This window comes from Colias eurytheme, chromosome 20, assembly GCF_061535395.1.
Source record: "Colias eurytheme isolate Ceu_HAF_F1 chromosome 20, ilColEury1 Martin Lab GWU primary, whole genome shotgun sequence".
Lineage (NCBI taxonomy): Eukaryota > Metazoa > Arthropoda > Insecta > Lepidoptera > Pieridae > Colias > Colias eurytheme.
This window is the reverse complement of record NC_142999.1, coordinates 3,471,783-3,493,890: the sequence shown is the minus strand read 5'-3', so window position 1 is coordinate 3,493,890 and position 22,108 is coordinate 3,471,783. Positions and strand designations below refer to the sequence as shown.

Sequence of the window (22,108 nt, the reverse complement as noted above, 5' to 3'; positions counted from 1 at the left end):
TTAGAGGCGTGCACTTTTGGATATTCCAAATTATTTTTTAATTATATCCTGTTCTTGTTAGCCGCCTTTATAGAATTGTATAAAATGTTAACATTGTTTAATAATTTTTATTTGAGAGTGCAATAATGCATTTATATAATTCTTGTGATATTGTGCAGCTTTCTATTTGACATTATTTTTTTAATTGTTTAATCAAAATGACTGTATAGGCAATATGTACTTAATATTTAATTTTTTCAAATATATGCATTCAAAAAATTTCCACGAATTTTATAAACGACTATATATTTAAATTTGTACAAATTGTTACTTAATTATATTTGATTTATTATTATATTATTATATTAAGTACTTAATAAATACATATGTATTTTGAAGTAATTCCACTTTTCATTTTATTTATACCTATACTGAAATGAAATGAAATGAGTTAAATGTTTTCTCATATGTAAATAAATTCACCACCATGAAATAAAGGGACTCAGCCAATGTCTAGTGTATGTGCAAGAGAAAGAACTAAAGATTTTAGAACCGCCAAAAAACTAAGACACTTGTCTTAGTTTTATATGTAATTAAATATGCACAAAAAATAAAATATTACAACGATATCTTTTATATAGCCTTGAGAGTTGAGACATTTGATTTGATATAATATTGTATCATGAGATAAAATACTGATTAATATTATCGATAATTAGAGTATTCCCTAAGACATTATTAGTAAAAATGAAGCTCATTGTGGGTTTATGTGTTATTTTTGTGCTTGCAGTTAATGGTGAGACATAACGATTATCTACTTAAAAAAAAAACAACTTTTTTTACTGTATTATGAAATATTAACTCAACTCAAATCGATTAGTTAAGGTTATTTTATCTGACTAATTATTATTAGCCAATAACCTAAAAAAACAATAATCAATCGTTAATAATAATCATGGACCAATATACTCAGTCTAGAGTCTAGAGTATATTTGTCCATGACGATTATGATAGGAATTATTATTTATTTTATTTTAAATAATAATTCCTACCTATTTTATAAGCAAATCCAACCTAGGTAAGATCAAGATTTTATCTCGATATGATTGGATGTTCGTCTTACTTTGATTATTGCTACATTGAATACTACAACTTAGAATGATTTTATAAACGCTCTCACTATCCGGCAATTTATATGCCAAAAGCACGACAGCAGTACTGTAAATGTCGATATGAGGAGTAGCACCATATGTCAGACTTAAAATATCATAGGTGTTATCGTGTATAAAATTATTTTATTATTTAATCAGCCTCCCCGGAGAGCAGAATAGCTGGCGGGTCTGTAGCTAACATTGCAAACTTCCCGTTTTCCGCGGCGCTGCTCAACAATGTACAACACGGGACTTTCCGACAGCTCTGCGGAGGTACCATCATCAGCAATAATGCTATACTGTCCTCTGCTTCTTGCTTCTTTACTGGGACCACGTATGTATTACCACAGACTAATAATAATATACTACGTATAGTATTACTTACTATTGCACGCCTCATAAGCGAAGCGTTGAGGTGGATACTACTGTCACTTCGCGCAAAACATCTGATTTTTCAAACTTAAAATGTCTTTATGTATCATACATTGCACTTGTAAGATAATACATACACACACATATTAAGAAAAAACACTATTTTTAACATTCATGATATTTTTGATGTCATTTTTGTTATTTAAACTAGTTAAAAAACAGTTTAAAAAAGTTCTGTCTTGGACGTCCGTGTGTCTGTATGTGCGGAGGATTTTCTTGTTAACACGATAGCGACCGAAATACTTTACTAATCGAGTCTTTTTTTTTCTCTTACGCTTGAGTATGCTCAGGAATAGAACCCTTTCATTTTTCAGGGTCTGATTCGATGTGGTTTAATTGTTATTAAATAAACAAAAATAATAATTAATAAATAATTATTAAAAAAAAATTATGAGGCGTGCACTTTTGGATTTTCCAAACTATTTACACCTTCCATACACTAAAATGAGAATGATAGAAACTTGCTGAAAGCAATAGCAATATGTTGGTTTTACACATAATTGGTCTGGTGGTTAGGCTTTTTAATTTTATTGTGATTTTAATTTGTAAATTCTACGACGCGTACGGCTGCTCTACGACTTGGGACTTCCGTTATTAAAATAAAAATAAAAATAAAAAGCCTTTATTTCTCAAAATCACAATGGTTTCATACATGCTAAAAGTATGGTTAAATGTGAGGGTTAAATGAACTTAATTAATATATGTATTACAAACTATAACTAAACTTTTAAAAAATATAATGAGCTATACATAAGAAGTAATGACTTATAAATTATAATATGTAGCTTGAGAACCCCTTTAAGTGAAGTGGTGAAGGCCTCCTCCAGACTGTTCCAGTATTCTCTTTCTTGCGCTTGTAACATCCACTTTTCGCCAGTTATTTTCGTTATATCGTCTGCCCAGCGACAAAGGGGTCTACCGTGCTTTCTTTATTATACAGGGTGTCCCACTGTTGGTATACTAAGCTCAAAGGAGGTTATAGTTTTGCATACGCTGAGTACGTAAAAAATACTTAAAAAATTCCAGACGCATTTTTTTTTTCAAATAGATGAAATCTTAAAACTCTATGTGTACACCCATAACAAGCGACCCGCCCAGCTTTGCCACCAGCACGTGGGCTATCGTTTAAGATTATGTTTTCATAGACAAAATGCTCACATTAGAGAAGCGTTATATGCCGGCTGCGCGAAGCCAGAGAAGAAAACATGGATTTTCAGGAAAAATTTAGCAAAAATTTTTTACGTAATTTTGTTGTTTAAGTATTTTTTCATGATCAGTGTATGCAAACCTATAAGTCCCTTCGCGCTTAGTATACCAATAGTGTGACACCCTGTATAGCCGAAATTTTAAATAACTGCGCTGGAGCAAAATAATATTTACCAATCAATTCTTTGAATATTATGCCTGGGCAATTATTAATCTATTTATCCAAACCATTTTAGCCCCCATCAAGAAGTAACATGGCGCGCGCGGCTCGGTTCAGCCTCAGCGAACAGCGGCGGTCTGGTCTACATCATCCGCCTCATCACGACCCACCCGGACTACGTGGCCGCCACTAAGGTCCACGACATCGCGGTCGTGAGGACCACGCTCAACATCATCTTTGGACCAAATGTGCAAGCCGCGTATTTAGCTGGCGGAGCGTATTCGGTGCCGTCTGGACAAGCTGTTACGGCTATAGGATGGGGTGCTACTTCGGTAAGTAATGCATTACTTTTGTATGCAAATATTTTGTATGTAACTGCTTTTCGAACCAGAAAAAAAATCCTATAAATTCGGTATTATAAGTAGCTCTAATTGGAAAAGGAGATTAATAAGTGTCAATAACATAGTATAAAGAGAACGCAATAACGTATACCTACCTACTGATATATTTTACTGAAAATCATGATATGATTTCATGATTTTGCATTTACGACTAACTACTAACACGATTTTCACATTGTAATGGTAGGTAATAAATATATTAAAAATTACTTATTAATATGCATTTATGTTGTAGGTATAATCTTTTGATTTTCAAAATGAGTTCCTTCTGAACTTGTAGGTACTTAACACTCTCGACTTAGGACGAATTTAACAATTATTTTGTAACAAAAAACAAAAATTGCTTCAAATTGTCATCGAGTTAAACTGATTATTAAAATCCGTTCACCTAGCCGAAAGTCCTGAGTTAACAAACCAAAAAAAAAGTTGAACTAAGAACCTCCTCCTTCTTTTGAGCTTTAAACTTTTTCCATTTAAACCCCCAATTACCATCCGACCTAATAACCCCAAATAACACACAACAAAGAGATATAAATATACTTTCCAGGCGACCAGCGGGCTGTCAGCAACCCTCCGCCAGGTGACGATCTGGGTGACGGAGCAAGCGACCTGCGTCGAGCGGTACGGTGCGGTCGACTTTGCGGTCACTGATCAAATGATTTGTGCTGGCTGGCTGGATGTGGGTATACGGGGACAGTGTACGGTGAGTTTATATCGATTTAAAATTAAAAGTTAGTACATACATATCTATACTTCTATACTAATATTATATAGAGGAAAGGTTTGTGTGTATGTATGTATGGTTTTCACGCATAAACTACTGGGCCGATTTTGATGAAATTTGGCACAGAAAATCTTTAGACCCTGAGAAAGAACATAGGCTACCTTTTATTGAGAAATATGTACCACGGGCGAAGCCGGGGCGGACCACTAGTAAATAATAAAAGTGCGTTGATTTTGACATAAAATGTATTCTTGTGATGTTGTCGTGGTTTTTCTGCACACTATAACTCGATTAGGTCGTAAATATTTAGATGAATCGATTTTATTAATTTCAATGGTTTTAGGTGTAGCAAACTTTTGATACTTATAGCTCTATAGCCTCTATTTTTCACTAGTATAATCTAGTACTTTTCTCGAGAACCACACAATCCACTTGTGAAAACAAAAAGAAAAAGTTCTTAGTTTAGTTTATCGTGAACAGACAGATAGACGCTGCGGTCGGCGGAAGAATGTTTTATAATATGTAGTGTTAAATGAATCTCCATTTGACAACCACGCCAACAACATACGTCCCATTACTCCAGATATCATATAACAACCATAGCTGCCCATTCATTCGTTAATCAGACTTTTAATATCTTACAGGGAGACACCGGCAGCCCCCTACTCCATGGTAACGTAGTTGTTGGAGTGTTCTCTTGGGCTGAAGGCTGCGTAGCCGCTCGATACCCCAACATTAACACCAGAGTGTCTTCGTACTCACGGTGGATAGAAGCTACTGCTGTCGCTTAGGAAGCTGAATAATTGTGTGTTGTTATGATGTGTAATAAATGTTTAATATTGATAATAGTTTTTCTTTATGTTAATCGATAGTTTCTATTATGTCTGTTGCAAGTGATTGAAACTAAGATATTTTTGCTTTTAAAATTGGTGATTTAATAAAGAAATAACCACCTGAGCTGCGTTTATTATGAAAGAAACCTGAGTGAGACTTTTGCTCGGTAGAGTTACTACTTACTCTACTTGAGTTCAGCAAGAAATAACATGTTATTGAAAATAATTTTCTTTTGTGGACTCTGCCGTCGTATAGTTGGTCTATTATATAGAGATAAGATTTTAATTTTCGAATCTAAAATTATTCCTCTATAGACGATTAGAATTAACAGACCAACAAAACTTTGTGCATGATAACCATGATAGTGCTACGAGATTTCTCCGTGTAGTGGAAAACGTAAGACCTTGTGTTATATACTTTAACGAGTTTCAGCTGATTAATCTACATCCTTCAATCTTCATATTATTTGTTAAAAAATGTGAGGAGATATCAAGATACGAAACGATTTTTTATAACGACTTAAGTCAAAAACTAAGGTACTTCTGTAGAAATCTTGTATCAATATACATACTTACAAGCTTATCAGAATCGACGAAATATTGACCGATAAGTAATCTATAATAATCATATTGTAATACGATTCGAAGTCGACATCTGTGACCTAGAAAAATATGGTAAACCAATAGATATAAGGACTTTATATTGATTCTACCTCTAGTGTTAGGTAGGCATATGGCATTCTGTATTTTGAAGAACCTTACGTTTTCATTCTAATCTAATAAAAAGTTCTCGATTACGATTAATTAGTCTAGTGACTGAATCGAGTAAATTTAAGTTAAAACACCTGACTAAATATTAAGTGCTTGTTAACAGGTGCAAACAGGTGTTCAGGGGGCCTTATTTTAAATTTAATAATTATATAAGTATGAATAAATATTATGTTTTTATTTAAAACTTAGTTTCAATACCTGAAATATATATTTAGCTGCCTACTAACATCAGGTACATTAATTAATACTATGGTTAAGATACCGTAAAAGGCTCAGTACGAGGCTTTTTTAAAAAAATATTCTGAAATTATCTGTACAAATGAGCAATGTTTATGCAAATACCAATGATATCGAATCGGTTACGAGTTCAGTTTTCTTCAATTCCAAGACATGAACACGCGCGTTTTAAATTATTTTTTGTGTATTTTAAGTTTTCAATACGTTCGGAGTGTCAAAGTGAGTTTTGTCGACGACCCCAGTGTTTTGTGTAGGTTGAAATAATGTACTTAAAATTAATATGTAGGTAATTGTAAAAATGAAAATATTCTACTCTTGATAAAGAACCATACCTAATAATTAATGGTGTCCTACAACATTAAAATTTAAAATTCTCTAAAGGGCCGCTGCGTGTTTGACCTGTGTCCCCACGTAAGCCTTCCAAAGGACCGGTCATCTTCCTTCTGGCGGTCTCGTTTATTTATGTAGCCGAGAGAGAAATAATTATTAATATCAATATTAATTTTTATTACAACGTTATCGTTCATCGCAAAATACAATTTCGAATGCTAATTGGTGAAGATAAACATTTAGTGATATACATTGTATTCTTCAATAAAAAACAGTAAACACCTGTACCTACACTATGTGATGAAAAAAATTGCACCTAATTAATTAAATTAATTTACCTAGATAGTTGTCTGTTATAAATGTAAATGTAGATAATATCAATGAATATTATTATAATTTTATAGCGAATTTATTGTTTAACCATTGTGTAACCTTTATTTATTGAATTAAATTTCAGTAGGCAGCGTTTCACGCTAATTTCATTACTGTTCCATGCAATCAAAGATTTCACATTTGAATTATTTTACAAATAAGAAAAAAAAATATTGCAATACCTATTTGTTTAGTTTTTTTTTTAAACTAGTAAGTACTTAGGATAAAATAACAAATTACACCAATATTCATTCATAATATTAAATAACAATGTGTTTATTCAATAAAACTGAATTTGGTGTAAAACGAGGTTGTAAACCAATGTTACCCTGAAAGACAAAAATACCCAGTCCGACTGTATTTATATTTTATAATATGGTTTGATAATTATTGAATTGATCAATTCTTTGCGCCTTACTATTAGCATTTAGCCCTTATCGCTAACCACTTCGAAAGCGTAGGTACCTACTTAATTAGCAATTTACACGATCTACATAGGTTTTGTAATTGTTGTTACACTAGTTTTTCAGTCGTGCCTTCGCTTGTATGAATGAAGTAAAATTCTCGCTTATTTTATATATTATATATTTGGGTTGATTATGACACTATCTTAATTCGTATCTATTTTAGAAAGAAAAGTAGGTATATTCATATAAATCCTAACTAAAAATAAAGTGCCTGTGATATAAAGTTTGTTAGAATATAATTAACTTATTGAATTGAATAACTAGCTATGTCAACATTTGTATGGTGTTTATTTACATACCTACTGAATACTAGTTTCCTTTATAAGCTCTTCCTAATAAAATATTATTTTAATTACAGCGGCTTACAAAGAAGAACTTAGACCACTCTTAATAACATGTGGCTTGAACGATATTGTGATTATAGCAGCGCCTCTTATCGACAAACATACAAAATATTACTTGAGCAAACCAAACGGGGATACAATCAAACTTAACATAAGTCTCTCATGCAAAAATGTATCACATACAGATAGAATTATAGTGAAATACTTTAAAAGTATTAAAGTTATACTTTCCGAAAACCAATACAGTATTTTTAATGTTAATTATGGAGCGAACCTTTTGGATGAAACAGATATATTCGGGGAGAGAGAGAGGAAAATGGCGGGAAACGAATTCATGATTGGTCCGTTGAGTTCTGAAGATCATGGTAATTGGGTCTTGAGTGCCTTTCACATGGGACATGATGGAAAATGGGTAGAGGTGTTTCAAGTGATCACTATTGAAATAGTTGGTAAGTTATATGTTGTAGGTACTTTAAGTAGTAGGTATATAGAAAAAAAATATAGGTTTAAATAAAAAATTTCTTCACTATCCATAGTCTTTCGTCGTAAAAGCATTGCACTAAGTTTATTTTGTTGACTTATTTTTTATTAATAAAAAACAGAGTAAGTACATAATTAAGGTCAGGTGGGGTAAGAGGAACATATTTCATTTTCAGTAAAATATTTTGACTGCTAGGAACAACATTTATAGCTTTTTAAGATGTTTGAAACACACAGAACTTACCTTTATGTATTAGCTTCCCGTAGGCTAAATGTCATTACTCTAATAACAGTTCTTACGAAGATATTGACATTACTGTCAAGATTGAGTAATCGTTCCTCTTCCCCCTTACAAGGGGTAAGAGGGTCAGTCATTGTATTTCCTAAGATTGGAGTTTGAATTAAAATATTCGTTGCTAAATGTTCGTTAATTTGTAGATAGAATGTCTTTGGTCAATATTAGATCTTAATGTCGATGAAATAAGGTATAATTTGGAATAAAAAACAAGAATACATCAATTCGGGGTAAGAGGGACATACAGGTTCGATCAGGGGTGGCAAACTAAAAAGAAGTCGACTAGTTATAATTCTATTTTTATTTAATCATACATAGTAATGGTAAACAGTCTGTCCCTAACTAGTTTTCCTAGTTAGTTACTCTTTAAAAATAACAATGGCACTATGTGATGAGATCAATATTGCGAATCAGTATTTTAATTCATCTATTAAGAACCTTCTCCTTTTTAAGAAGTCAGTTAAAAATATAAATGATCTTCTTGATCCAAAAGAAATTCTTTGGAATTTCTGGAATTTTGAGACAGGCGAACTTAGCGAAACTTGGCAAATAGTGGTGCTTGCATCACTGTGTTCCGGTTTGGTGGTGAGATGAGGCCCTGAAGTAATTACTGGCACAGGAGGCATAATCCTTTAGGCCAGCAACGCACTTGTGACTCCTCTGGAGTTGCGAATGTCCATGGGCGGCGGAAATCGCTTAACATCAGGTGATCCGTATGCTCGTTTGCCCGCCTATTAAATAAAAAAAAATATAAAAAAAACACATGAGCGAGAAATTTTTAGTTATAATTTAAAATTGTAATAGGTACAGAACAGTCAGTCACTTCTTTTCTTTTTATCCACATATAATTATAAATTAATCAAAATGTTGGTCACCCCTCACACGGGGGAACAGAAACATATGTTCCTCTTTCACCGTCAATAGTGAGCCTCTTACCCCAGCTATTGTTTTTGAAGTCTAGGATTTTCAAGCGAAAGAAACTCACAATATTTAGTTGTTTCTTAACTAAAATGATTAATAAAAGAAATACTTACAGTTTTCTCCGTGTATCAGGGTATTTAAAATATTTCTAGCACACTTTTATCACTAAAATATGGGTTCGCAAAAAAACGAGCCAACTTGGTGTTAGCCGAATTCGCAACTGTCAAATTTGTTTACATTTTTTGTGATGTCTGTGCTACGTAGCGACATCTACTCAAAACCGCTTAAACTAATTCGCCTTCACTTTTTTATTGACGGAAAGTACATAGTCATAAACGCTTCGGTTTACTAGTTATGGTCTCTAGGCCCTCTTCCCCCAGTGACCCTCTTACCCCACCTGACCTTAAACTCATCGTTTTGAAAAAAACTTTATAAATTAGTTAGCTATTTTGCTATTTTGTACATGTTATTCATTTTTAAAACAAAGTAATCACTTTTCAGAAACAGTGCCACCGAATGTACGAAAACCAGTGAAAAAAATAGGTGAAGATTTTGAACTTAGCTTTGAATATCCTATACCCAACTTAGAGAGCTGCGAAATAATTGCTCCTAGGTCTACTTTTGATAGATTTTATACAAGGAATAAAAATAATATGAAGAACTGTGGTTTTATTTTACCAAATATAACGCGGGAAGATGGCGGACTATGGAAAATCATTGGGGTTGGAAAAATAGTGTATGAAGCGACGGCTTTTTTAACTATTAAAGATATGGTTTTATAGCATTTTTGTGTATTATTTCCTTCAAATACTGGAACATACTTTCAATAAGAATCAAATGTGGTCGGTCCTTAAATAGATTTTTTTCTGATTCAGGCAAATATAAAGAGTAGATGTAAGTTATAAGTACTTTATACTATATTTATTTTGTTTTGACTAAAAAGCCTTATATTAAAAATAAATATTTTAGTGTAAATATGAAATATAGGTACATAAATTCAACTCCTAAACATGTTTAGCTCGTATAAATAAAACACATTGGATTTTTATCATTTATTTATTCAGTAATAAAACTATTACAATAACTATTTACAAGTAAATAATAAAAATACTTATTCTAAAGTCCTCACTCACGCCTTTTTCTCAAAGTAACAGTCACATTTCTATTTCTTTTACAAATTATAACCAAATACTGTATTTTCATTCAAACTGAGTCACATATTAGATTCTTTTATAAGAAACTAACTATACTCGTGTTTTACCAAAAATCATTAAGGTCCGTTCTGCCGTTCTTGAGCTATAAGTAGAGTTACTAGCTATGACTTCATTTCATTTATCTATACTAATATTATACAGCTGAAGAGTTTGTTTGTTTGAACGCGCTAATCTCAGGAACTACTGGTCCGATTTGAAAAATTCTTTCGGTGTTAGATAGCCCATTTATCGAGGAAGGCTATAGGCTGTATATCATCACACTAAGACCAACAGGAGCGGAGCCACGCGGGTGGAACCGCGGGGCGCAGCTAGTATACAATATTGGACACTCCACTGCACTAAATTTTTCTCCCACAAAACCACTCTCAATCATTTCACTACACCGCATCACTATCTCACATCACTATCTCGCATCACTATCCCGTCCCACTATCCCGTCCCACTATCCTCTACCACTATTCACTGCCACTCTCATGCGACGGGCTATGACTCGCTTGTGACGCGTTATTGTCCCCCCCCTCGCTGCCTTCATCGTCAGAGTCCTTGAGAGCTTTGGCTCTGTCGAGTCTACGAGCTCGTCGGGTTTCCATGTCTGATGCGTCTGATTCGGAGGAGTAGATCGCTGAGGCTTGTGCTGTAATAGAAATATATTATTATAAATTGATGCAATATGAAACTTGTATCAAAACAGTTAAAGAATTATTAAAAAAGATAAAGCAATGAATGCTCAACACTACATTGCTACTAGCAGACTTATTGATTTCGGAAATATCTTTATTTTAACTTTTACTTAATTTGTGCAATTATACAGCTTTCTAAAGAGGTCTGAAATTGTTGGAATTATATGCAAAAATTAATAAATTATTATGAGTATAGTCACTCATTTGATCTTTTTTTTTGTAAGTATAAAATAACTGCCATCTGTAAATATTTGTTCAGTCCTGTTTTAATTTGTGAACAGTGCACAAGTATAATATAGTGAAAAAAAACAGCGATAAAGTGAAGTGAAGTGTATTATTTTATGCTCTAACCTCTTACAGAAATAATCATTAATTTTATGGGTGCGAATGGTGAAATAATTTTTAAAGTTTAAGCTTTTAACTTCAATCAATTTTATTATTAGTCTATAAAAACAACAACATACCTTTCTGCCCCTGCTTGTACTTATTCTTAATAGCGGCCAGCGACACCCCCCCCTCGTCCTCACTATCGTCCCGCCCCCTCCCCCCACCCGCCCCCCCCGCGCCCCCCGCACGACGCTTGGGACGCGCGTGTGCGCGGGAACGCATGGCCGCGCGGAGCTCCATCTCTTCTTTCTGTTATATATATATTTATTAATGCACATCATATAGGACATATACGATTACATAATAACGCATGTAAATAAGTTATTCATTTATTAAATACTAGTGGTCCGCCCCGGCTTCGCCCGTGGTACATATTTCGCAATAAAAGGTAGACTATGTCCTTTCTCTGGTATCAAAATATCTCCATACCAAATTTCATGCAAATTGGTTCAGTAGTTTAGGCGTGATTGAGTAACAGACAGACAGACAGAGTTACTTTCGCATTTATAATATCAGTATGGATATACATAGAATGTTTATTAGTGCACATTACATAATTAGGTGATATTTTAAAGTATCAACCCTATTAATAACTCAGGCCCCGGACAGACACAATAGAATATCTATTGTGTCGTGGACCGATCGGGCCGTTCGGGGCTCAATGGGTTAAAAGAAAAAAAATTACATCATACATGACGAGCGATATCACGTAACAGCATATTAGACACCACATATGATATATTATGACATATGATATCACAACACACATTACCAATAGTATTAAGTAAAAGGTGGAGATAGAAAAATTTTAAAGAATATAAAAACATCAATCACGAGGCGAGGTTCAAACCCGTGCATTTTACATATATCCACGCTGCTTCAAGCAATCGTCAATTGCTCTACAAAATTTGTCAGTTTTCTTTTAAATAGCACTGAAAATCGGTCGAGTAGTATCAAATAGAACGCATGATAAGCGGCGGACGCGACGTTGCCGCTCCGTACACAGTTTTGATTGTTTCTACACAATATGCAAGCATTCATTTTGTTTCATCAATCGACGAAAGCATACGCATGATGTGCATACGCATGTGTGCACAATATTTTATAGACTTAAAACCGAAGGAAAACATCTTACAAGTTTACAAATTTTTAGTAAAAAACCTAAAACAATAGTTGAGCTTGATACTTGCAACTATCATTATAGCCAATGTTTAAGTGCATCCCCCTATCGATAGTGTCTTCTTTCAATGAGTGTCAATCGAGTCGACGACTGAATAGAACCTTATTTATTACACACATTTCTTTCTCTTTGACAACGCGGTTCGCGCAGTGGTAAAGTAACTGCCTACTGTGCCGACGGTCCCGGGTTCGATCCCCGGTCAGGGCAAATATTTGTGTGATGAACTCAATTATTTGTTATTTATTTATTAAATATTATATTTATCGTCGCCTAGTACCCACAACACAAGCCTTAATTGAGCTTACTGTGGGACTAGGTCGATTTGTGTAATAATGTCCTATAATATTTATTTATTTACCTTGAGTTGATACTTCCTATCCGCATCTGGGTCGGTACCAACTTGCGACAGTATCTTTATAGCCGAAGTCTTAGTAGATCTGTCCGCTACGGACAATGTCATCTTTCTGTGCGTGAACGAATCTGTAGAGTGCGGTCTGAACGACAGTTTCGTACGGAACACCGCTTGCCCTTGTAAACCGGTACCTTGACGTACGAAGAGATGGTTGTGATCACCCTGGAAATGAGAATATATTATGAATTAATAAAATAACAAGAAAAAAAGTAATAATGTTTTAAAATAAGGTGCGGTTACACATGTAATGCACGATATTTCCGCACCAAATTGGTTAACTTTTATACATACACAAGTATAATTTCTATCCTGACATTATTCAGTATCAGAGTTGTATAAAAGAACAAGAAAAAAAATCGAAAACATCATTGAATGGGCGGAGCCAGAGTGCGTGTTTGTACATAGAACCAAAACCACGCATGTAATATTTCTCTTGTTTGGCTTAAAGGATTTGCACACTAATACTGTGTGTATTGAATAAGGAACTTGCATTTTAAAAAATAAAAATAAAAAATTAAAAGAAACATACATTATTCCTTTCTGGTTGTGACTTAGGCGCAATTATTCAATCTTTGATAAAAACTTATCCCTCGAATAAAGAACTACATAACAATAGAAAAATGCCAGGTATGTAAAACGTGAAAAGACAGGAACACGTTTTTGAAAAGGTAGATGCTATTTGACAATTAAATTCCAACCAAAACCAAGGATAAAATAATCGCCCTTTAGCAGATGATTTTCATTTTTAACCCTAATAAATAACCAAACACATAAAACCAACAACTCACATGCAAAGGCTGTTTATACACGTCGAATATCTCCGAACCCAGATGCAAGGACATACTACCGTCCGACCATTTGACCATTCTAGCGTTGGACTCCTTTACTGCGTTGCCTTCCTTGTCGAACACTGTGCGCCAACGTATGGTGTTTTCGACCTTGAGTTTTAGCCTGTAAAGTTCAATTTAGTATGAGAATAATATAACGCAAATACCATCAGGGTGTGGTTGAATCAGGGAGTGGTTGAATAGAAATAGACATATCAACAAAGTCTAGGGAATTTTTTGTAGTTATACAAATATATAGAAATCTATGAAGAATTTTGTGATATTTTAAATGGAAGAAACAGCTTTAATAAAAATCAAAAACATTTCATGATTTTTTTTATGTGCACCAAATTGTGTTATATACCTAAAACAATAATTAGTCATTCAATATCAAGAAACTTTCTGCTTTCTGAATGAATGAATGATGACGAAATTCTGATATTAAGTATTTTGAACGAATAATTTATTGACTAATAATAATAAATCCTACCTAGCTCGACCTTCTTCATCCAAAGTTTCCTCCTCATCAATTTCATCTTCATAAGTACTGGGGTCATAAGGCCTCGTCTCAACTGACAAGAAATTGGGCAATTTCACAAAGTGCAGCTCCTTGCCAAGCTCTGTCCATATTTTTGGCATGTCAACATCTATACGCGTCTCCGGGATTTCTACTTCCTCCTCCTCTTCGGGTTTCTCGCGGTTTTCCTTTAATTTTAATCAAATAAATTATTTTTTAAGCTATTGCATAGTTTCTATCGCAGGCCTTGAGCGCGGGGACCGAATCCAGAAATTCCGTAACGAAAATAACCTCACGCTCCCCACGGGGACGGGCGCGGAGGTGTGGCTTGAAGGCATAGCATGCAATAGCTTTACCGCGGCAGTCCCCGAGTGACACACGTCTTTATTATTGTTTGGGGTGTCATGGCCATATAACACCTATTGGCCAAAGCCAACCTCACCTGCTCGTGGTGCACCCTGCTGGTCTACAAACGAGGCTCTGGCGATTAGTTTAGAGTGGTAGAACTACAGCTGCATACAGTCTCTGTATGTAGCACGAACGGGCTGTAGTTCGTCCGGGGCAGGACCACTACCTCACAGGAAACCGGCGTGAAGCATAAATTTGCGTTTCGCATTGGGTAAGTGAGGCATCCGGAAGCCCATCTCCCCCCCCCCTTTAAGCATCATGGCAGCGGTTTTAAACAGACATTTACCCCAGGAGGGTACCAGCTCCATCGATGCTGGAGAATCCCTCCCTGAGCAATCTTGTTCAGGCCGCCCTACGTATTCTGGGGAGGGCAAAATACCGCTCGTTACTTCCCTACCAGGCAAAAAGAGCAGAAAGACCAGCGCACCCCTCTCCACGCTCCGCGTTAACTTCTGCAATATCAGGGGTATTCACTCTAACATCAACGCCGTGCATTACCACCTCGAAACGGCGAAGCCGGCCTTACTGTTTCTAACCGAAACTCAGATATCTTCACCGTCAGATGCATCATACCTTAGTTACCCTGGCTTCAGCCTGGAGCACAATTTTTTACCCCGCGCTGGTGTATGCGCATATATCCGGGAAGATATCTGCTTTCGTCGCCTTGGTCATCTTGAAGGTAGGGACCTTTCCATCCTTTGGCTACGTGTAGAATGCGACGACCACCCGCGCATCTATGCGTGCCTTTATAGGTCCCATAGCGGAAATGACGAATCGGACCGACTCTTTGAGCACATTCAGTCGTCGGTTGACACCGTGCTTAATCAGACTCCTGCTGCAGAAATTGTTGTCCTTGGTGACTTCAATGCTCATCATGCTGAATTTCTCAAGTCACGAACAACCGACCACGCGGGTAGATCTGTACACGACTTCGCTCTTGCCTATAACCTCACGCAATTGGTATCATCGCCCACGCGAATTCCAGACATTGAGGATCATACGCCTTCTTTGTTGGACCTTCTGCTGACTTCCCACCCGGAAGGCTACCAGGTAAATGTCGATGCTCCTATGGGCTCTTCCGACCACTGCCTAGTCCGGAGTTCAGTGCCAATCTTGCGCTTACCTCGGCCTCCACGTGCAGGCCACCGTCGCGTTTGGCACTATAAGTCGGCAGATTGGGATGGGATGCGTACTTTCTTCTCATCTTATCCCTGGAGCCGAGTTTGTTTCTCCGCGAGTGATCCTAGTGCGTGTGCTGACTCTGTCGCCGATGTGGTGCTTCAGGGAATGGAGCTCTTTGTTCCAAACTCTGTTGTTCCCGTGGGTGGCAAGTCCCAGCCTTGGTTTGGTCGCTCTTGCAAATCGGCATCGCGCCGTAAACAAGATTGCTTCCAGGCCTGGGCCAATGCACTCGCGTCTAGTGATCCAAACGCCCGTACATTGAAAAGAGAATTGAACTCGGCCTCTAGGTCCTTCAAGAAGGCTATTGCAAGAGCGAAAGCAGAGCACATTGCTAAGCTTGGCGAAAGACTTGCCCTACTTCCTTCGGGAACTCGAGCCTTTTGGGCCCTCGCTAAAGCTGTGCAAGGGAATTTTTGTCAGCCGTCCCTACCATCTCTGCGCAGGGAGAATGACTCGTTGGCCCACACAGCAAAAGAGAAAGCCGACCTTCTTGGCTCTCTTTTTGCTGCTAATTCGACGTTGGACGATACAGGGTTCTTGCCACCTACCATCCCACGATGTGAAGCATCCATGCCTGACATTCGTTTTAGTCAGAGAGCAGTGCGTAAAGCACTCCTTTCCCTGGACGTCCATAAATCAAGTGGCCCTGACGGTATTCCTCCCATTGTGCTTAAGATGTGCGCACCTGAGTTGGCTCCGGTTCTGACGCGACTTTTCCGGTACTCCTACTCTACAGGCGTTGTCCCGAACTCATGGAAGACGGCTTTAGTGCATCCGATCCCGAAAAAGGGCGATCGCTCGGACCCGTCCAATTATCGACCCATAGCTATCACTTCTTTGCTCTCCAAGATAATGGAAACCATTATCAATCGCCAGTTGCTGAAATATCTGGAGGAGCATCAGCTGATCTGTGACCGTCAGTATGGATTCCGTCACGGACGATCGGCTGGTGATCTTCTAGTATATTTAACACATCGTTGGGCGGAGGCGATAGAGAGCAAGGGTGAAGCATTGGCGGTCAGTTTGGACATAGCGAAAGCCTTTGATCGGGTCTGGCACAAAGCGCTTCTTTCGAAGCTTTCTTCCTATGGGCTTCCCGAGGAATTTTGCCGATGGGTCGCCAGTTTTCTCACTGAGCGTAGTATGAAAGTCGTGGTCGACGGTTCATGCTCCGAACCTAAGCTCGTGAATGCTGGTGTACCACAAGGCTGCGTTCTGTCTCCCACACTGTTTCTTCTGCATATCAATGATTTGCTGCGCGTTAGCAGCATTCATTGCTATGCAGATGACAGTACGTGTGATGCAGTTTATGCCGGCCGAAGCAATATTTCTCGGGATCGCGTCATTGAGTGCCGGAACGATCTTGTGTCCGAAATCGAAACTTCCTTAGATGAAGTCTCGAATTGGGGTCGAATTAACCTGGTCCAATTTAACCCCAATAAGACACAAGTCTGCGCATTTACCGCTAAGAAGAATCCCTTTATCGCGACTCCCATTTTTCAAAGTACTCCCCTTAAAGCCACAGCCAGTATCGGAATTCTTGGTCTCGAAATCACGAGTGATGTGCAGTTCTCCTGTCATCTGGAAGGAAAAGCTAAGTTAGCTTCCCAGAAATTAGGTGTACTCTGTAGAGCGGGGCAGTATTTCACTCCGAGCCATCGCCTTAATCTTTATAAGGCGCAAGTCAGGCCGCATATGGAATACTGCTCCCATCTCTGGGCCGGTGCACCTCAACAGTATCTCCTTCCATTTGACCGAATCCAACGGAGAGCTGTGCGCCTCGTTGGCGAGCCAAGTCTAACCGATCGGCTTGATTCTTTAGCACTGCGTAGAGAAGTCGCCTCATTATGCGTCTTCTACCGCATTTATCATGGGGAGTGCTCTGAAGAACTGTTTGGAACACTGCCTGCGGCTGAATTCCACCACCGTACAGCACGTCACAAGCTCAAATTCCATCCATACCATCTGGACAGCTGGCGATCAACAACAGTTCGCTTTAAAAGAAGCTTTTTGCCTCGTGCTACGGAAATTTGGAATCTGCTCCCGCGGGCAGTGTTTCCAATGAGATACGATTTGGGGACCTTCAAGAAAAGAGCGTACACATTCCTTAAAGGCCGGCAACACACTCGCCATACCCCTGGTATTGTGGGTGCAAGTGGGCGACGATGTTCACTTAACATCAGGTGACCCGTCTGCTCGTTTGCCTGCTATTAACATAAAAAAAAAAAAAAAAAAAAAAAAAGTAATGATTTGTTCATTGTATGAGAAGGGATAATATTGCATATTGCATATCAATCAAAAAATAAATTAAGACTAAACTATGACCGATGTTAGTAGTATTTTCCCTGGAATAACGAATGTTTGAAACAGTTGAAACAGTTTCTTATTTAAGAAAAAATTGTATATTTACACAACAATTAATCAAAATTCCATTGCAAAGAAAATGTTATTAAATCTTGAATGAAACTATTCAAAATAAATGTATTTCTCCACAATAATTAAATATCAATTTGTAGATATATTTTATAAACATTTGCGTAATAAATGAAACATGCTAATTTACATATCAGTTTTGAATAAAACTGTAATTACACTTACCTCATCACCACTCTTCCGTTCATCATCAGACCGTTTGTCATCATCAGACTTGTCCCGGCTGCGGCTTCTGGACCTTGATCGAGACCGGGATCTGTCGGACCTTTTCCCCTTGTCTTCGTCAGAACTTATGTCAGACGCGTCACCGAAAAGCGCGTCGGCAGTCACTGAAAATTTTTAGGGTTATAAAATTAGTCTGAATGAATGAAAAAAAACATACTGGAATTTTTTTCTTATGATATGCAGTAAGATTAAAATGTGTTTATCTGTACTGTTTGTACTATTAAAAATGAATGGCATAACTAATTTGACACAAGATGTTTAAATAATGAAAAAAGGTAATAAAAGTAGTAGTAGGTTATAAAATATCTTTTTGATGTACAGTTTACGGTACTTACATCTTTACAGATTCATTATTTTAAGTTTTTACATTGATGTTCAATCCAATACCAAATATTCCAATTCAAATATCGAAATATACTAACCATTATCACCAGTCTTTTCCTGATTTTCCTCATCAGAGTCCTCTAGTTTCTTTGTCTTTTTTTTCGGCTTTCCACTCGTGTCCGATCCACTGTCCGAGTCCTTCTTTCTCTTGCTCGCTTTCTCTGTGTCACTTTCAGAATCTGATAGCACTGCTCTTTTCTTCTTGTCAACTACTAAATTATAATTTAATAATTAAATAACATCTTTCATATAAATTAAAAAGAATAGAAAAAAATTCGATCACGAGGCGGGACTCGAAAGGATGCCTTTTAAGCCAATCCGGGGCGGACCCTTGACCAACTCAGCCACCCGTATATTAAATTTTTTCTATCCTTTATAAATTTATATTTATAAAGCATTTCAATGCCATAAAACCAATAATATCAATTTAAATGTTTTGTAGTACTAATAATTACCAACTAAATACATACAAACATGCAAACATTGTAATTTGCATTTATTTTGTTAATACAATTTAAGAGAATTATTGTTATATATATTTATTTATGTTATTGGTATTGATCATATTAATATAATTTTATAATTACCTGCTTCAGAAGCATTGGAGCTCTTTGAACGTGAGCGCGATCGACTCTTCGACTTTGATTTACTGCGTGATCGAGATTTTGAGTGTCTGGATCCTGATCTATAACAACAAACAATAATTTAATTTACACACTAATAAATACTAACAAAATTGGGAATACTCAAGTTTTATTACAATATGATTTATTACCCACAATTAATTTACCATTGTGCTATTAAGAAGTTGATGTGGAAAGAGTTTACTTTTTGGTAGAATTTATGAAACAGCTTTTGAATATTTTATAAATATTTAAAATTACATATTATTTGAATATACTAAGTTTATATATTCATGTAAATAGGCGCGAGAAACTGTGTTGATTCTTAGTTGAAATACCCATTATAAAATTTATTGGTAAAATATTTTATTTTGAGATATTTCAATGTCCACTACACTAACCTGGATCTACTCTTTGATTTAGCCTTTTCTTGTGGATCATCAATCATAAGATTCGGTGAATTCGATCCGCTGTCATTCTGTCGACCCACTGGACTTTTGGACCTTGAAGACGCACTGCCAGACCTCGATCTAGACTTTCTACTCTTGGGACTGCCGCTGCCGGATCGCGATCTGCTTTTATCTTTGGGACCTGGCGACTTCGATTGTGACCTGGACTTGGGACTTTGTGATCTGGACTTTGGACTTTGGGAACGGGATTTCGGCGTTCTGGGCCCGGATTTAGGGCTCCCTGAACGAGATCTAGCGCTTCCAGATCGGGATCTGGCGCTACCGGACCCACTTCGCGATCTGGACCTACGAGGACTGCCAGAGGCATGAGATTTGGGGCTTGAAGAACCCGATTTATTGCTATGAGCGGACCCCGAGCGGTTAGAAGCGGCGGGAGAGTTTGATTTACTTCTAGAAGCATTTGACGCGTTTGACGATTTCCTAGAGCGGGCAGATTTCGCTGATTTAGGAGATTCACTACCAGATTTTGCGGGACTGCGGGAGCCAGATCTGAAAGTATTATTTGTTTATATAAATGCTTGTTAACCACAAAGATTGAAGTTTTTGTGCAAAGCTGGCATTTACAAACTTAACTATTAACCCATCAGGCCCCGGAATCACAGACACAATAGAAAATCGATTGTGTCGCGGTCGGATCTGGCCGCTCGGTGGTCAATGGGTTAAACAAACACATTTATGGTCCACTCGATACACCATCAGTTTTCACCATTAAACTAAAATAACCTATCCCAAACTAACAATAACTATGAAATTCTTCCAGCTCTTCTGTTGCTAGAGAGATATTTAAAGATTTGAAACTATGAAGTCAAAAAAACAGTGAACCAAATTTGATATTCATAATAACAGGCAATGAAACAAGCAAAACATATTGTAGATTGATACCTGTTGTATGTAACTAATACTTTATTAGAACTAGACTTAAGTACTAAACTAATGTCAATTACACTTTTAGTTGCTTGTTAGCATAGTAAACATATTAAATAGTGTTTAATCCATCAGGCCCCGGAATCACAGACACAATAGAAAATCTATTGTGTCGCGGCCGGATCTGGCTGTTCGGGGCTCAATGGGTTAAGTAAACATGACAATATCATTATTTAATTGACGTGCAGTGAGAAAAGCTAGTAATATATAAACTTACCGAGACCTACTCCCTTCTTTGCCAGATGGTGCAGGACTGGGACTCTTACTGCGACTTGCACTGGAGCCACTGTCTGAATCTGATCCCGAATCTGTATCTACCAAAAATTAAAGTATTTAAACATTTCTCCTTTTTAATTAAGTATTTTATGTATTCATGTACTTATCAAAATTTATATAGTTTGCATATGCGGTAAAGTATATAATATATCATAATATCTTATTATTTCAGTTTGTTTCAGGTAAAATTTGCTCATGTACAGAAACACAACACCAGACTCAATTTGTATTATTCAAATTATAATTAGTACACATTCTAGCTTTTAGTAATACTGTCTAAATAAAAGTGGTCATCATTAAATAGTTACATACTTATTTACATGTTTGAATATCTATACTTTTGCATAAATATGCACCAAAAAGGTTTTCACTATGACCCTGAATGTAATAATCACATTTCATTATAATAGTGTAGTTTTATCTCGCGTGCTTTTTCTTTATGAGAATTTAACTAATCAAATACTTATGTTTAGAAAATAATCATTGGTTTAACGGCGTCAAGCAAAATTTAAAAAAGCTGCGTTGCTGGTTCTTGCTTTTAAAATAAAAATATATAAATTGATAGTTACAAGTGCACTGTTGGTTTATTGCAGAAAATAATCCTACATATTCGTTTTATAGACTTAATATTAAAATTCGTTTATTAAAAATAATGTTTTTAATGATACCAAACAAGATATTTTGTAGCCTTACCTACAGCACCCCGGCGCGTTTGAGGAGCCATTTTATCGTGTTATGTACCGAAACATGCACAATAAATAAACACAAAACAAAAGTTTACACGAATTTACATTTATTTCATAACTTTCGTTCAAATAAAAATGTTCATAGGTTTAAGGTTAGAAAAATACAACTCGAATGAC

At 36.5% G+C, this 22,108-nt stretch overlaps 3 protein-coding genes across 3 annotated transcripts; 2 read left to right on the top strand and 1 right to left on the bottom strand.

The window, feature by feature from the left end:
- The first annotated feature begins 667 nt into the window (after positions 1 to 667).
- On the top strand, positions 668 to 4,899 carry LOC149899559 (trypsin CFT-1-like). Its single transcript, XM_090113476.1, has 5 exons — positions 668 to 775; positions 1,290 to 1,464; positions 3,005 to 3,260; positions 3,877 to 4,032; positions 4,698 to 4,899. The coding sequence occupies exons 1-5, from the start codon at positions 727 to 729 to the stop codon at positions 4,842 to 4,844; spliced, it is 783 nt and encodes a 260-aa protein (XP_089969602.1). The 5' UTR covers positions 668 to 726; the 3' UTR covers positions 4,845 to 4,899.
- A 1,130-nt stretch (positions 4,900 to 6,029) lies between these two features.
- On the top strand, positions 6,030 to 9,887 carry LOC149899558 (uncharacterized). The gene is made up of 3 exons (XM_090113931.1): positions 6,030 to 6,144; positions 7,422 to 7,856; positions 9,605 to 9,887. Exons 1-3 carry the CDS (start codon positions 6,048 to 6,050, stop codon positions 9,883 to 9,885), a joined length of 813 nt encoding a protein of 270 aa, XP_089970057.1. The 5' UTR covers positions 6,030 to 6,047; the 3' UTR covers positions 9,886 to 9,887.
- Positions 9,888 to 10,145: 258 nt separating this feature from the next.
- On the bottom strand, positions 10,146 to 22,108 carry Atu (Another transcription unit). The gene is made up of 11 exons (XM_090113696.1): positions 21,939 to 22,108; positions 21,187 to 21,283; positions 19,977 to 20,534; positions 19,540 to 19,637; positions 18,991 to 19,164; positions 18,509 to 18,672; positions 14,294 to 14,508; positions 13,765 to 13,927; positions 12,923 to 13,138; positions 11,462 to 11,633; positions 10,146 to 10,951 (listed from the first exon to the last, which is right to left on the bottom strand). Exons 1-11 carry the CDS (start codon positions 21,967 to 21,969, stop codon positions 10,773 to 10,775), a joined length of 2,067 nt encoding a protein of 688 aa, XP_089969822.1. The 5' UTR covers positions 21,970 to 22,108; the 3' UTR covers positions 10,146 to 10,772.